The sequence below is a fragment of the Pocillopora verrucosa genome, chromosome 12 (genome assembly GCF_036669915.1).
Source record: "Pocillopora verrucosa isolate sample1 chromosome 12, ASM3666991v2, whole genome shotgun sequence".
NCBI lineage: Eukaryota > Metazoa > Cnidaria > Anthozoa > Scleractinia > Pocilloporidae > Pocillopora > Pocillopora verrucosa.
Window position 1 is genome coordinate 3,445,407 of NC_089323.1, and position 16,839 is coordinate 3,462,245.

Genomic DNA, 16,839 nt, shown 5'->3' on the forward strand with positions numbered 1-16,839 from the left:
TTAACCCTCAGGTATACACTACCTAAGAGGGCACGAAAAATTGAATTCACACTAATTAATATTAGAAGACCGCTTTTTGACTGAAAGTTGAGGAATACACCGTCAACTTATACAATCATTGTCCTTCACTAGTTCCCAAATGTCGTTGTCAAGCTCGGTTATTCTTGGCAGATATCTTTGCAATTCTCCATGATTACTCGACTCGAGGAGGATAAGTGCGTCCACGCAAAGACCCTTCTCATAGCAATTTTCTACCACTGAATTCGTGTTTTCCTAATGATAAAGCCCCATGCAATTTTAGTCATAGGACCATTCAGTCAAGGGAGGACTTTTCCCTTGCCTCGCCTAAAACCCCTTTCGGGGTTAGATACCGATGTAAGAGTATGAAAAATATCTCAAATATACCCGCTAATCGAAAATCTCTAAGCCTTGTTTTTATGACTTTCATATATTCTTAACCATTTAATCTGATGTAAGTATGTCCAAAGGGAGTGCATTTGATACCTCAGTTATATCATTAACTAAGTAATCGATTCCCTTTTCCTACACAGGAAACAAGCAACCAAAATGAGTTTACAGGTGAGATCCTTAAATTGATATCTCCCTTTCTATAAATCTAGCCATTTCATTTACAGTCGACAGGGTGATGAAGTGCCCACAACAGCTGGAGACTAAAGAAAACGTATCGTTTGCAAAATTAGTCCTCTCTTCATTGTCCTCTCAATGAAAGATAGGAGGATTTTTCTAGTCTAAACCAATGTTGTGTCCGTTGTTTAGCGGTACCAGTTGAATGGAACATTCCCAAAAGGGGAGTTACTCTTCATTGATTTATTGATGGTATGTGAATTTTTTGTTCAAATTGGTCGATACTAATGTTTTTTTTTTCGGTGCAGGCTCTATTTGAGGACAAACTCCTTCACAAGGTGCAGCGTGGCTTGTTCATCAGCAAACCAAAGTACGGAATCTTTGTCACTGCCTTCTACAAGAAAGATCTTCCTGTAAATGACCTCACTATTCGGGACCGCATTTTGGATGCTGTGCGTGACGTCGTCAACTATGCCCTGGAGTTGGAGGAAGCTAAAGGAAACGGTAGGATAGAAAGTTTAGCCATATAAATCATGTAGCGCTCATCCAAATAAATTATAAAAATTTTATGATACTATTACAAAATCCCTTTCATGAAAAATGAATTAAACATGTAGGAGAGGTTACTTAGGGAAGTAGGACACGTGACTTCTGGCCTCTGAAGCTTCCATCTTGGTATGACACATTACAAGGTCTGATGCACTTTGAATTACTTCGAAATTTGGCAATATCGAATTAAATTTTTTTGGTCCGTCCTGGCAAGAGTGACATTCTTCTCTCAGGGTTCGTTGCTGTTTAAAATAGTCGCTGAGAGTTATTTTGAGCAGTTCGTAAATCTGATATATCCTTCCTGGTTCGTCATTGCAATTTTCAGAGTCACTTACCAGGGCAATTGTGGCATTTGACCCAGACCAGTGGAGTGAATGGTATAAAGACGACCCCAAACTGGCAAATCTTGATAACCGTCCCCCGGGTAAGAAGCTTGTCCGTGACTCGCAAAAATTCCTGGACACGGGAGGAGATGTATTCTTTTTGCTTAAATCCAGCTTTTCTGGAGAAGTGGAGAAAGTTCTTCAGCGTGTTGAGAATAATATGAAACATTTTTGTGACAATTTGGATATGACTCACTCTCAGCCCCCGAGTAAGGTAAGAATTTGACCAGAACTGCTAACCATCCAAGTTTTGCACTGATAACGTTGTTGATCAAAGCAGAGCAGCAGTAATTTTTTTTCTGGAGATTCTGTTTGAATTTAAATATACTAAACGAATGTGATTCCCCGTAAAAGATTCCTCTATCTTTGAGTATCCCTTTTCACTTAATTTGTACCTCTCTTCCTCTGCCGTTTGGAGGAGATCAAAGTAATAGATACTCATTTCCATTCAGTGTCATTGAAATATTTGGTTAAAAACTTTTCATTGTGAAGGTATGAACCATAATTTCATGTGATTTGCAGGAATTGGAAGGTTGCCTTCTCCAATCCAATTCCACTGTTATGAATCTTGGTCCCTATCCCTTCTTCCTCCCTTCACCCCCTCCTCCCTCTTTTCCACCGACGGCTACATCTGAGATTAAGCATGTCTTAGCTTGAGTCGAGAGAGGAAAGCACCTTAAAACTACCTTTGAGTATGAGACTCTATTTTTAGTTAACTGGTGATTGACAAATAGATCCCTGTGACCTGTTGTTGTATTTTATTGTTTCCTCAGCGGATCATCCAAAATTCCTTTACTGATGGATTAGCAAATCCCTGTGACGCAGAGAGCATCAAGAATTACATTGTCAAGAATGAAGGAGCGTTGTCAGGATACCCTGGATCATGCTACCTTCTGGCACAGAAGTTTGAATTCAACTGGACGGTCCTCGGAAACATGGACAAAGTAATTAGATGAAATTCTCTTGCTTTAGACCCTTGACTGTCTTCTGAAAATGAGAGAATATCAACCTTTTCGAGCCTTTTCATTGTAAGTTGTCAGCATTAAAAACAAAACTAACCATGGAATCGGTTTATATTAAAAAAAAGGTTTTCTTTTGAAGCGATAGGTAGATTCTTTTGGAACGCCGGAGAAAAGAAACCAAGGAAATACCTTTAAATCAAATCGAAATTTATAGTCTTAGCTTTGGTGTCTCAGGTCCTGACTCATCAATTATATAAATGTTTAAAATGTGACAGATTCAAAGAGGGGACATGATCGGGAGGAAAAGTGGCACAGACACAATCATTTGCCACACGGACAAACGTGCTCACATCTCACGCGTGCATGTGGAACTCGACGTTCCACCAGTGAATGGTCTTTTGAGGCATAAGCGCGTTTTTCGGGTTTCAATGCCCTACGGCCGAGCGGACCTACCAAGCCAGGAAGAAGGGTTGATGTACATGCACTGCTGCAACAATACGGAAGTTTTCAAGACCATTCTGGCAAACATCGCTGGTAATGACAAGCATTCTAAACTTGGTGACGTAACCGTTGATAGCTTGATCAGCGCAGTCCGCCCAGTACAGGGAACCTTCTATTATGTGCCGAGCGCAGAAGAGTTGAAGTTATCCACTATCAAGGAACGAAGGTAAGACAGGTGTTCACTTATATTTCAGGTTTTAGAGAACTGATAAAATTTACGATATATTTTACGGACTATCTTGGGGTGGAAGGGGGGTGAGGAAAGAGAGTTTTGATATGAGTTTATTCTATTTTCCCAGTGATCCCAAAGGCCAGTGCTGTGGCTGCATTGATACTTTTGAACGCGCAATTGGAAATGTTTTTTACTGTTATTGATAATTATGCAGAAAATGTAGGCATCTAAACGTATACATTGGGTTCAAAATTTTTTCATGCTGAGAATAATTTGCAATTAATTTTTTCAGTGCAGAAAATTAAATTTTCATTAGTCTTGGCACTACCGCTCAGTAACGAGTGTTGGGGTCTCCAAAGTAATGTTCCCAACTTCTTATGGTTAGAGAGCTCTTGCAAGATTCCATCTCAGCCACATATCACAAACCACACTGCTGATGAGATAGAATAAGAACGAGATGTTAAAAAAACGCATAAAGAACACTAGAAAAATGGGAGATGTTAGTTTACAAAGGAATCATACTACATTCCTTTACTTTAACAGAATTTTTTGCTCTACAGGTTTCAAATCATAGATTTTTGGAACATACGAAGCCCATCAAACGAGTACCTGTTTTACAATCAGAAGGAATACCTCCACCGTATGACAACCGGTGGATACCACCCCGGAGACCCTCCAAGTAACCGAGTCCTTGGCCTGTTAGACTACGGCTTTCAGCAATGGAACGACCAATGGTACAAACGTCGGGAAATGCCTAAAATTCCGCACCTCTTCACGATGTTAAAGCCTACAAAATTGAGCAAGGTGAAAGAAGCGTCTGTCATGATACGGAAAGGATGGGCTACAAAGGTGTCGCTAGGACGCCTGTTTACCACAAACAAAGTGCAAAAGCTGCGTGCTTCAGAGCAGCCATTCTTCGGTTGTAAGGCCGACTTTTTCAACCTTCACCCAGACGAGATCATAGTGGGAAGGATGCCCAAATGCTTCTCCCTAGGTCTTGGCAAGGCCGTGATGCCCTATCTCCATGAGTACGAAGTAATTCCAGCCTTCTACAAGGGTCTGAGTGAGGCAGCCGGAATGGGGCATGTGGTTCCTGATTACGAGAGGCTGGTACAGAATGGCCTGGGAAAAATGATAGAGGAATTGAAAACCGAGAAAGGAAAAACTGCAGAGAAGCAAGACTTCATAACTGCCTGCATCCTGGCTTTGGAAGGGATACAGAAGTACATGAGGAACTTTGGATTTTTGGCTGGTTACTGTGCCGACAACAGTGGCTTCGCGATATCTGAGGCTCAGAAACAAAACTTAAAACAGGTAAGACTCGGAGATTTTTTTAAATATCGGGGTCAAGAGCCTATTAAGCCTTTTAAAACTTAAAATTCATCGATCCGCATGGCTCGAGGTGGATGCTTCATCCAAACCTGTAGCAGTAGTAATAAGTAAAATTCAATGCAATGGGAGAAATCCCGAAAGCGTAGTCCTTGCCGGAGACTTGAGTTCATGTGATGTCTAAAAGTATGATATATATATTGTCAACGCCGTGGATTCTTTAGAATCCTGTAAGATTAACTACTTTATTAATCCTACCTGCCTTCGAGGTGAAAGCGGTCTATGGGGACATCTGTTTTAATATAGTGAGAGTTTTCAGCACAGCGGATAGTAACAAACATGAAGAGGGAGGGCCTTGGACTTTACCTGAGAGAAATTTTGGTTTCCAAAAGCAACATTGACTTTTTTGCGAAATATATTCAAGTTAAAGCAAAATAATTAATCTCTCTTAAACAGATAGAGACAAGAATGAAGAAGATTTCAACCGATCGTCCAAAGACGTTTGTTGAAGCTGTTCAACTGTTATACTCATATCACTGCTGTTTGCACCTCATTGGAGAACCAACATCTATTGGACGTCTGGATCAAATCCTATTGCCGTTCCTGCCGGGTACATCTGCTGAAGACGCCCAGGAAATCATTGACTGCCTGTTTGTCAAACTCTGTGAACATGCTCATGTCAACTCGCGCCTGTTGAATGATTTGGGTACTTGGGGTATGACAGCAGTACCGTACGCTTCCACAGGGATGTTTCCCAACGGTGACACCATCAACCAATGGGTTCAGCAGGTGAGCTGAGGATTCTGGTATTTCAGTACTCTTTTTCGACGTCAAGGTTAAATTTGTCATGCTAGTGTTATGATGTTATGACTCTACTGACCTTTCCGACCTTTTACGGTCCTAAATAATCGCCGTTCTGCCATTCTTTCTTTAAATTTCGTAGTATCTTACTTCCAGTTGATTACCGACATAACGTCTTACTTCTACCTTCTAGCTTACGTTTAAAAAAATATGCGAAGAATTCACCAAATCCTTTGTTCTCCCTCGAATTACAGACTTCAGAATTCACTCATTTTTCTATTCTCTCTTAAATTTTAGGCAACAGAGCTACAAGAAATTTGTCTAAAATCCGTTCACTGATGATTGTAGGTCTTGCTTTTTAGATCACTGTAGGCGGTTACAAGGCAAATGACGCAGCAGAGCCAGAATGTGGTTGCAATGACGTGACAATCATGTGCCTGAAAGCCTCACGTAGGCTTCCTCTTAATGCCCCGTGTTTGTCCCTTCGAGTACATAAAAATATGCCGCAGGAGGTACGAAGAGCGAATTATCTATCTATCTGTCTGTCTGTCTGTCTGTGCATATGTATATGTAAACATAAGGAATAAACCCAATGTGAACAACCACCAATGAGGTAAGAATATTAAAACGGAACTTGGAGAAAAAGAATAACACGGCCTTCAAGTAATTAAGTGGAATAAATTAATGCTGCATTTGCTGGAATATGGACGAGCGGCCGCATGGCCTCTGTTAGGATTAACATCATCCAGTTGACTAAGTCCTTATTTGTACTTAATCAACGTACTATTAATGTGGTAAAGTATAAACTATCTTATGTTGGTTGTAAATTATATTGCCCTTGTGCCCAGCTGGAGCTATACAGCTTTAGTCCTTAAGGGTGATACGTGCGCCACTTAAAACTGCTTACAATTGTCAATGAAGAGAAAGTCGTCTTAGTTGTATGATTCGACTATTTTTTTTTAATGTAAACAGGTTCTCGAGGAGGCCGCTAAAGCGATTCTAAGTGGCGGGGCCCATCCACTTTTGTCCCATGATGAACACCTAATTCAGGGCCTTCTAGAGGCTGGAGACGCTACAGACGTGCCAGTGAGCCTGAAAAGCGCACGGAATTACTGTTGTGACGGTTGCTACGAGCCAATATTTCCAGGAGAGACAGACTTCTCCCTGGCTTCTGTGCCACTGTTACAAGTGCTTGAAATGACAATCAACCATGGCTCAACGTACTTGCTCGCTGGGCCAAAGTATTTGGAGGGTGTACCACAGTCTCTGCCAACAGAACATGCGGAAGAGATTAACAGCTTTGATAAGGTAAGGTCCTTCTTTGTATTCTCTTTCACGTTAATCTTCTCTAAGAGGGGAGGGGGGCCGGAGTGCTTTCATCCCCTGCGTTGCTTTCGCTGTGAAACACACTCTGTTCCAGAAAGAAAGCGAAGGTTAGGAGTTGAGCATAATTTTCTATGTTCAGTGGTTATCAATCCAACATCTTTAGCAAGAATAAAAATACAACGGAACATCCATTCAGACCAGTTTGGTAAAATGTCTTTTAGAACACGGGCTTCCCTCTGTCCCCTCCCGTCGGTAAATAAAAGGAATTGATGGAGATCTCTCCAATGATATGCCTCGCTTTGCCTGCAAATATTTGGAAACGATACTTGTGCTGGAGAAATGTTTTGTGGACGACATAGTTTGTCATTTCTCTCCCTTATTTAAATGTTTATTGATTGTTCTTCAGGTCAAAGAGATCTTTGCCACGCACCTTAATGTGCGAACTGGGTACAACCTTTTCTTTCTGCTTCTCAACTATGGCAACATTGTGCAGTACTCTCCTAGTCCTCTGCTCTCTTCCCTCATCCGAGGTTGCCTTGAAACACAGCGGGACATTTATAACGGTGGTGCTAATCACACACTTGTTGGCGTCCAATTCATCTCTTTTTCCAACACTGTCGACGCTCTGTACGCCATCAAAAAGCTTTGCTTTGATCGCGACTCGGCTCTAATTTCCTTGGCCGAGTTAGTTCGGTGCCTCAAGTGTGACTGGGGATACAACATGCAAGAGCCATTCCATGACGAGATTTCTGGCACAACCCGAGGTCAGCGGCTGTCGGACACGTACAAGGCAGTACGCGAGACAGCGATTAACTTGCCAAAATTTGGAACCAGTGCTGGTGCGGAGAACAAAGACATCCAAGAAATTACTAGGCGAGTTGAATTTGGAAGCCCCTAAGAACAGTTTGATATTCTCTTAACTTTATCGTTGACTTATATTTTACAATTTTATGAGGCAAGTTCGTCCAAAATCACCAAAGACGCGTGTAGTCCTCTCGCATTATGATGTGAGATAAAGAAAAAAAAATTTCTTTATTCTTACTTTGTCTTCACTGATTATTAACTATCATGACGTCGTTGTCTATTCGCTACTAACTGGTCATGGTCAACGTGTCATTCAGTGTTTATTAATAAGGATGTCACGAGAAGGAAATTGAACCAATGTCTCTCCGAGTTAATGCGAACTCTTTAAGAGATGGACTTTATTGTTTGACAAAACGAACACGTCGTGTATCATTACTGCTTTAGGATTAAACAGGTTGCCTCTCATCTTAGCACCTTTTTTGCTTAAGAAATTTTTATAATTTTTGCAGTTGGCTTGCAGAACAAGTTACAACAGTTGTAAGTAAAGTATCCCGCCCGAGTCCGGAAGCTCATCAACCCCTACTCGAGTTGATTGACAGCCTAAAAAAAAAGTACTCGATGCCAGGAGCACCATGGGATGTACTGCTGCCGACAGGATCAGGGACATTTGAAGGATACGTTGGCTGGGGAGCAGGATGTGGGGCTTCAGCTGATGGTCGGCGATCAGGCTCACCCATAGCCTCCGATTTCGGTGCTGCTACCACGCCTCTGGATAAGCCATCAATACCAAAGAGCTTTGATATCTATAAGTAGGTTTTTAAAAAAAGTATTCACTCACACACACGCACCCAAAAATTTGACAAAGGCGATATCTTATACAAAAATTGGTTCAGTTGCGGGCCTAGTGACAAAAAACGACTAGGGTTGTGCTTGTTTTTGAACAAATGATATTGCATCAGTGCGTTTTTTTCATTCAATTCCGCGTTTGAAGAGTGATTGTTGGTCGATCCGTTTACACATGCACTAAACATTCCAAGCGCAGCATTGATCTCCGCATGATCCTATTCCACCTATAAACTCTAGTACCAAACTTTTGCTAAGGTGATATAACCACCGTAAAATGACATCTGTATGAGTCGCACGACTGAAACATTTTGTTCTAGAACAAGGTCTCGTTCGTTTCCTGGCTTTCGTTTCTTTATACGTACAAGGCTTTCGTTTCATTTATATTTAGATCTTTGAAGAGCTGGGATATGCACTCTATCAACGTTGGCTTCGCAAACGGCGCAGAAATCGGTTTGAAGATTATGGAAGACTTTAAAGAGAGTGACTTGGTTGAGTTCTTAAGGAATTATGCCGACCTAAAGGGTATTGGAGGAAACATTTTAACAGGTGATTCATGCTAAACATTACGACTGAAACACTCTCCCCGAGTATACATATGTACATATGTTGAAAAAATTAATTAAGGTTATTAATTGCGCTGGTGCATGGGTTTTTTTTAAAATAAAACTTTTCAATTAGGTTGCCGATCAGAGAGAGCACAAATGTTAGAAGAGAGGGGACTCTGTTTAAAGCCAAAGGGAACCTTGTGCCTGAAGCGCAGAAACTTACGACTGACGAAGCCAGAACCCTCTTTGGTCATACAAACAAACTACAATTGAGCTAACTAGCCCAATGATAACAAGTCAAATTATATTTAGTTTTATTGGGGGGCATTGCGCTGGAGAAATTAATCTTAAGGGGGATCCCCACAAGTTAAAAAAAATAGAACAACAGTATTTTAAAAGTGATGGTTGAGCAAGTGATATGCGTCATGGTAGAGAATAACTGAGTTAATTTTTCTCTAGGGCCTGGTGCAAGCAGAGAGCATTTAATACGGTAAACACTCTAACAACTTGTTGTTTTTCTTTATAGTGACCTGTGCCAATCCTGAAACACTAACCAACGCCCAAAACAACCCAGAACAGTATGATCTCATCCGCGTTCGCACAGGGGGCTGGAGCGAGTTTTTCATTACTTTCTTCACCGCACATCAGAAACACCAGGAGAGGAGAATGTATTACCATGCTTCTTGAAGTATTGGATTCCTTGACCCATCGCCGTGTTGTGGCATATCGGTCTGTTTACTTAACGTGTGGATTTATTGAAATGAAGTTGAACGGTTTTCGCATGGTTTTCAGCAGGAAAAAGCTTATAGTTGTCGCCTTTTTCATTATAATCTCTCTATGTCAAGTTCTGAATGTAACCACAACAAATTTAATGCAAAAAGTACTGCAGTTAATAAATAGAAAACTATGATTTTGTTCCAATAGCCCATTTTCGTATTATCTTTGGCCTCATTTTCGAAGTGAGTCCTGGTGCTCACCGTTTTATATGAATAAAAGTTTTCATTCACATGCAAATTAAACTCATTTTCATAGTGATAGTGAGCTAGCCTGTTTGATGTTGTCGGGAAGAATTCCATAGGCTGGGTTCCCCGAAACAGAAACATCTATGGCCGTAACTTATTAGCTTGACAGATGGTACTTACAGTAAGTTATTGGATGAGGATCTCAAATTCCCGGTGGGTACACAGGGCTTGAGCAGTTCAGCAATGTAGCGAGGGGCCTGGTCGTTGTGGGTTAGTAGTAATATCCTGTGATTAATTCGCCGGTTAACTGGAGGCCAATGTAGCTGCTTTAAAACAGGTTTGATGCGTTCGTACTTCTTGGTACGAGTAAAACCCGGGAAGCAGCATTCTGGACATTTTGTAGGCGATCGATCAGAAATTTGGGCATTCCATACAATAACGAATTGGCATTGTCCAGCTTAGATGTAATAACTGCGTGAACTAACTTTTCGCTGTCTGCTATAGATAAACGTTCTCTTATCTTGCTGATGTTTCCAAGTTGGAAGAAGCAGGCTTTACAGTTACGGATGACGTGTTTATCTAGTATCATGTGCATATCGAAAATGGCTCCAATGTTTCTCGCAGAAGGGGATGGCTCGATCCGTTTTCCAAACACATCAATGCACTATATTACTGGGGTGGACGGTGTCGTGCACTCAAGATCAGTAGCGAAAATATGAGAGTTTGTCCGGGAATATTTACGACCGCTCTTAGGAAGTAAAAATACAGTCAAATTCTCAATGAAAAATATCTCACCTTACTTGCACAGTGCATCGCTTGTTGTTTTACTGCTTACTTTGTCATTAAGCCATTATAGCGAGTTATCCATTTCTAGGTTTCCTACTCCTTGCGTTCTTCTTGGAGCCTGGGCGTTGACCGTTTTGTAGGTTGGTAGTAGTATCTTGTAATTAATAACTGGAAGCCAGTGTAGCTGCTTTAAAACAGGTTTGATGCGTTCGTACTTCTTGGTACGAGTAAGAACGCGGGTCGTAGCATTCTGGACATTTTGTAGGCGATCTATCAGAAACTTGGTTAGTCCATACAATAAAATATTGGCATTGTTTAGCATAGGTATAATGAGTGCGTAAATCAACTTTTCGGTGATAAACATCCTCTTATCTTGGCGATGTTTCTAAGGTAGAAGAAGCAGACCCCACAGATACTCGTGACATTTTTATATAGTAGCATGTGCTTATCGAAAAGGTCTCCAATGTTTCTGTTACTGGAGGTGAACGGTATCGTGCATTTAAAATCAATAGCTTCGTCTCTTCTCTGTTTAGATTTTGTTTATTGTACACCATCCTCGCCCCTCTCTTAGCTGTAGAACCGAATTTACGAGGAGATAACATATTTAAGTCTTTCCAGATGTATTTATGTATGCACAGTCTGTCTTCATATTTGATAACGTGTTACATAAAAAAAAAATTACGACGTCTGAAAATATACCTCCTTAAAGGAGAAAAGTTGTCGTCAGCGGAGATGGATATTGTTTTTACCGAGCTGTAGCTCGCTGGAAGGATGAAATAAGCGATGAAGAACAATAGGAAATCCCGTGGTCAAGTAATAGTTTATTTGAGAAAAAAACCAAAGGTTTGTAAGCTGTCACTTTTCTTCTCGAACTCGTTTGAGGATCTTATCAGGAAAAGCAAGATCTCGAGAGCTCCGGCAGAAACTGAGGACATGTATTTAGTTGTGCATCGCTCCTTAAGCGGTCTATCTGTACCCACTCATCTCCGCAGAAGAAAGGGTTAATTTGTGAGCCGATTTTCAACGCTGGTTTGCTCTCATTGATCACAACAAAGAAGCAACATAGGTGTTAAATCACTTCATGCTGATATTTAATGCCCGTCAAGTACACCATTTCGATCTCCTGCTGCCTCGAGGTAGCTGTTGTAGCGTTCTCTCCGTATTATTAAGCCAAGAGAAAACTAGAAGTAGAATTAAACGAGTAAAAAAACTTAAAAGGCTTTATTGAGTTATTTGTTGGCGATTTATAGCTCATATCTTTAAACTTCGATACCACACGATGTCAATTTCACAATAACCCTTGCGCATGGAGAAAAGTTAATCGTTGGACTTTACTACTTATTTCATGGGTGTTAAAACAAAAACTTACACTGCCTATGTATCAACAATATCCAAATCTATTTCTGATAAAAAAGCGGCGAAAAAGCGATAATCTCTCTCCAAAATCGTAGTCTTGGACGTCGAAACAGTCTGACAACACGATATGACTGTTAATTTTTTTCTGTTGGAGGTCCCTCTTGACCTCTCCAAATTTTATCAACATGAGATTTTGCATTTTCATTGAAGATTCCCACCATATAATTTGTCTAGATATTTCCGTAAAATAAACAAAATCACGATTTTTTCATGGGTTTGTCAACATATAAAAATGAAAAAGGTTTTAAGTTGCTTTTTTATATTGAATTTTTGTTACACTCAACTCTCTTGATACCACGTTTCTTTCATAGCCACTTGAGAGGTTATAAACAGCATAATGACTGCAACTCAAGGGAATGTCTTTTGGTGCCTTATGAAAGCTCTGAGACAAATAATAATAGAGCAGTATCTATGTCTGCCTCTGATAAAGTAATCAACCAGTAGTTTCCGCGTTTTTTTACGGAAGGAATCATTGAATATGAATATTTTTTGTGTTTCCTTGTCCACTTCATCAAACGGAATGATATCACCATTATCATAAGATCATAACAAACTTGTTGGCTCACACCTCTCAAATTATCAATCATATGTTTGCACTTGTTTGTTCGATATTTTTAACATAAAGAAACCTTGTTATGAAAACAGCATTGGTACCATTACTATGTGGTACAATAAATTTGTCTTGTCTTCACCAGGAGGGGAAATAATAAGCATTCTGAATATATCCTGTGGCATATATAAATATACCTTTATAAAATTGTTTTCTTTGTCGTCATCAATGTCATAATTGGGGATATTCATCTATATGTAACACTCAAAGAAGGAAAGTTGTTCAACAAGGTAGAAGCTTGTGGTCTTCGCTGATGAGATTGACTCCAATGTTAATGCCACTGGAAAAAAAAGCCATCGGACCCCTGTTACTGGAGCTCTGAGTGGTTTGAGTAGTCTCGTGGTAAATAAGCTGATTGGTAATGGTGTTAAAACTGGTAGTATATGATACCTCACAATTGTCTGGGTATGGTGACACAATACCGAGATTTTCTAACACCAAAACAAAAATCAGATCACCAAATGGCCTTGAAAAATGGAGGTCAAGTGAGAATCGGACCCACAAGAAAACAATAGGGTGGTTTCCTTGGAACTCTTCTTGCAAGTGTTGGTATTCCTCTTTTGTTCAATGCTTTAACAGGGAAGGCTTGCAGGTTGATCCTGAACACATATCAAGGAGATCTCTTCCTGTGTATGTGCCAAAACAATCAAAATTAAGCATTGATAAAAAAGATGGTGGTTTAAATATTCTGAGACCTGAACTGTGGCAACCACCCCCATTTCTTGGCAGTTGGATTGATAATCCGATTAGTATGGGGTTAAAAAAGTAAATAAAAAGAACAACAAACAAAAAAGCAAAAAAGGGAAAGGAATACTAGTGGGCAAAAATTACCATTCAAAAGCATTCCAATTCTGATATCAGTTCTCTGAGATTCTTTGATAAACCATTGTTTAATATTGATTTGTTAGCTTGAATCAAAGATCTGGGATAAAGATTTTCAGAGGGGTATATAGCAGAGAAAATGTACCCGCAGAGATTGCCAAAAAAGAATGTGGGAGTATCAATCTTGAAACTGAAATTGGTAAAGGTACACATTGGGTCTGTTACAGAAATACAGAAAGTATTTGTGAATATTTTGATTTATTCGGTCTGACAATGCCACAAGAAGTGAGAAAGCATTTGAATACAGCTGGAAAGCAGTTGATCTGTTTATCCGATAAGATCCAAGAAAGAAACAGTATTCTTCGTGGATATTGTGTTTATATTATCTGAATGAAGGACAGAAAGGAGTGTCCCCTCTTGACACCATTCATAATGTGAATTTTAATCTAATAGATCCTAAAGTAAATCACAGACTCATCATAAATTATTTTAAAAATATATAATGATATTATATGGTTAACTCTATTGCGTGAAACAAAAGAAAGAGACTAATATCTATGGGTTGACAAAGGTAAGGAGTTCTGTAATAAACATCTCAAAGAGTTAGTGGACAAGCGTGACACGACAATATACTAAAGAGAAAATGAAGGAAAAAGACAGTGTTGTTGAAAGATAGAGTTGAAAAATAAAACAGAGAATGTGGAAACAGTTTACAATTTAGGTAAAATAAAGTATTTAGACATGCTACCTGAAATATTAAAACAGTATAGTAACACAAAGCACTCAAACATTTAAATGACACCAGTAGAAGCAAGTAAAAAGAAGAATGATATCAGAATCATAAAGACTGTAGATATGGGTATAAGTTTGCAATTGTCTGCTGTTATGATAAATACAGCAAACCAGTTCAGTATATAGAGGAGAAAATGCAGTTCACAATTTCATGGTAAATATGCTAATTGCAGCTGAATCATGTAAAAAAACCAATGAAGAAAAATTTTAATAAACCCTTAGAAATAGCTAAGACGAAGAAAGCTTTAAGAAAGCTGATGAATGTCGTATTTGTGATTAAAAATGTTTTGACAAAGATATTAAAGTGAGAGATCATTGTCACATAACTGGAAGATAAAGATGATCGGCTCATCAACATTGTTGTGCCAACATTTTAAATTAAAGGCTGAAAAAATCAAGGTACCCACTGTCTTCCATAATTTATGATGATATGACAGTCACTTCATTATGTAAGAGATTGGTGAAATGGCTGAAAAAGCATACATAAAAAAGCAAAAAAGGTGAAGAAAAAGAGAAGGAAATAAATGTAATACCAAAAAACATGGAAAATATATCGCTTTCATGTTAGGGTAGCATTTTGTGCTTCTTTAAAGTTTCCAATTTATGAGCTCTAGTCTTGATAAACTGGCAGGCAATCTGCCTGATGAAGAAACAAAAAAGGAATTTTTCCATATGATTATATGAGCAGTTCTAATAAATTTAATGAAAAAATAATAACATTAAAAAATTACCAAACAAGGGGATTTTTACAGCTTTCTGAATAATGATCACATATCTGACGATCAGTATAAACATGCAAATTAAATTATTTGGAACACATTTAATCTCAAAATAATGGGAGATTATCATGATTCACATTTGAAGTCAGACATTCTTCTCCTTCCCGAATTAATTAAAAAAATTTCAGAAAGAATTGTCTGAAATTCTATAAACTCGATGCTGATCACTATTTACAAGTCCTGGTTTGAGTTGGGATGTTATGTTGAAAATTACCAACATCAAACTAAAGCTGATGACAGATATTGATATGTTTCAATTCATCGAAAAAGGAATGCAGGGTGGTATTTCATATACAGCCAACAGACATTAAACAGAAAATAATAAATACATGAAAAATTATGATGAGAAAACGCCCTCAAAGTATATTATGTATCTTGATGCTAATAATCTGTATGGTTGGACTTTGAGTCAGTATCCTCCAACTGGTAAATTTAAATGGATGACAGAAAAAGAAATTGAAAAAATCAACTCAGCAAATTAGGTAAAAGACAGTGATAAAATTCTAATATTGGAAGTTGATCTTGAATATCCTAATGAGTTGCATGAGATGCCTAATGACTACCCACTTACTGAAGAAAGGAGAACTATGGAGAACATTTGCAAAGGAGTAGATTTAAAACTTGTAACTGATGAATAAAATATTTAAAAATATGTCTCGAAGCAAACTTTTGGATCATCAAAAATATTTAAACAGAATCTAGTAACTGTTCATAAGATCAAAGAATCAATTACTATGATTTCCATCATAATTGTATTAAAACGAAGCATAACAACAAAGAAAGATTACTTTTCACCGACAGAGACAGCCTAACATATGAAATCGAAACCAAAGATGTGGATAGAGACTTTCGGAATAATGTAGACAAATTTGATCGAAGCGATTATCCAGACAACTCTCCATATTTTGATAAAATCAAGCAAGAAAGTGATTGGAAAATTTAAAGACGAGGCTTCTGGTGTACAAATATTTGAATTGTCGGTCTAAGATTAAAAATGTACTCTTACATGAAAGGTCGTGAAAAAAGGAACAGAACAGCTAAAGGAATTAAAAGATTGTCATCAAGAAAGACGTCAAGCATAAAGAATACAAAAACGTATCATTTAATAACAAACAAATGCATCATAAAATGAAAACTATCAGAAACTACAATCATCAACTCGGAAGCTATGAACTAAATAAAGTGTCACTCAGCTGCTTTGATGATGAGCGATACATTCATGAAGATGGTATAACATCTTACGCTTATGGACATCACAAAATCCGAAAGTAAACATCACTGACAAACTTCAATGACGAACTTTACTGACAAACTTTACCGATAAACTTTACTGACAAACGTTACTGGTAATCTTTCTTTAAAAAACAGCTTTGAATATGTATTTGTAAAGATCACCTGATCTCACGAGACTTTCACATGACCGGAGAACAATAGCAATCTGATGACGCATTTCCGCGGTAAAGCCCCATGTTGTATTACGTCATTGTCTTCCCTGTTTTCTGAGAATGTCACGCAATGGAAAATTGATGTGAGATCATAGCGCTAGTCTCCTACTGCATAGAAAAATATATAAAAAGATTTCATCACATAGAAAGTAGTATAGTGAGTTGGCGTTGTAGAAGACCTCTTCTTCGAAGTGATCTGGTACCGTCAACTACTATACTTCTGACATCCTTCTTTTGTAGCATTATAAATTCAACTTTGAACTTTGCGTCGATTTAAACTGGAGATGGGGGAAGAACTTTCGAAACATATCTTTCAAGCTTAAAAGTGTTGTGTCCTCTGTCAACTGACGCAGAAGACATCTGTTGCTATGTTAGTATTATAAAAGATATCAAAATTAATTAGGATATTGCCTCTGCAAGTAGA

General features: G+C 38.6%; 1 protein-coding gene across 1 annotated transcript; it reads left to right on the top strand.

Annotated features, from left to right (window-relative positions):
* Positions 1-563: 563 nt before the first annotated feature.
* On the top strand, positions 564-9,490 carry LOC131783278 ((2S)-3-sulfopropanediol dehydratase-like). The gene is made up of 13 exons (XM_059100005.2): positions 564-579; positions 894-1,089; positions 1,460-1,731; positions 2,291-2,461; positions 2,755-3,146; positions 3,713-4,466; positions 4,938-5,270; positions 5,645-5,794; positions 6,255-6,590; positions 7,015-7,481; positions 7,922-8,221; positions 8,647-8,804; positions 9,330-9,490. The coding sequence occupies exons 1-13, from the start codon at positions 568-570 to the stop codon at positions 9,488-9,490; spliced, it is 3,702 nt and encodes a 1,233-aa protein (XP_058955988.2). The 5' UTR covers positions 564-567.
* Positions 9,491-16,839: the final 7,349 nt, after the last annotated feature.

Coding starts and splice junctions, on each gene's coding strand:
- LOC131783278 (XM_059100005.2), top strand. Junction 1,090..1,459: donor GGAGGAAGCTAAAGGAAACG/GTAGGATAGAAA, acceptor TGCAATTTTCAG/AGTCACTTACCAGGGCAATT. Junction 3,147..3,712: donor TCCACTATCAAGGAACGAAG/GTAAGACAGGTG, acceptor TTTGCTCTACAG/GTTTCAAATCATAGATTTTT.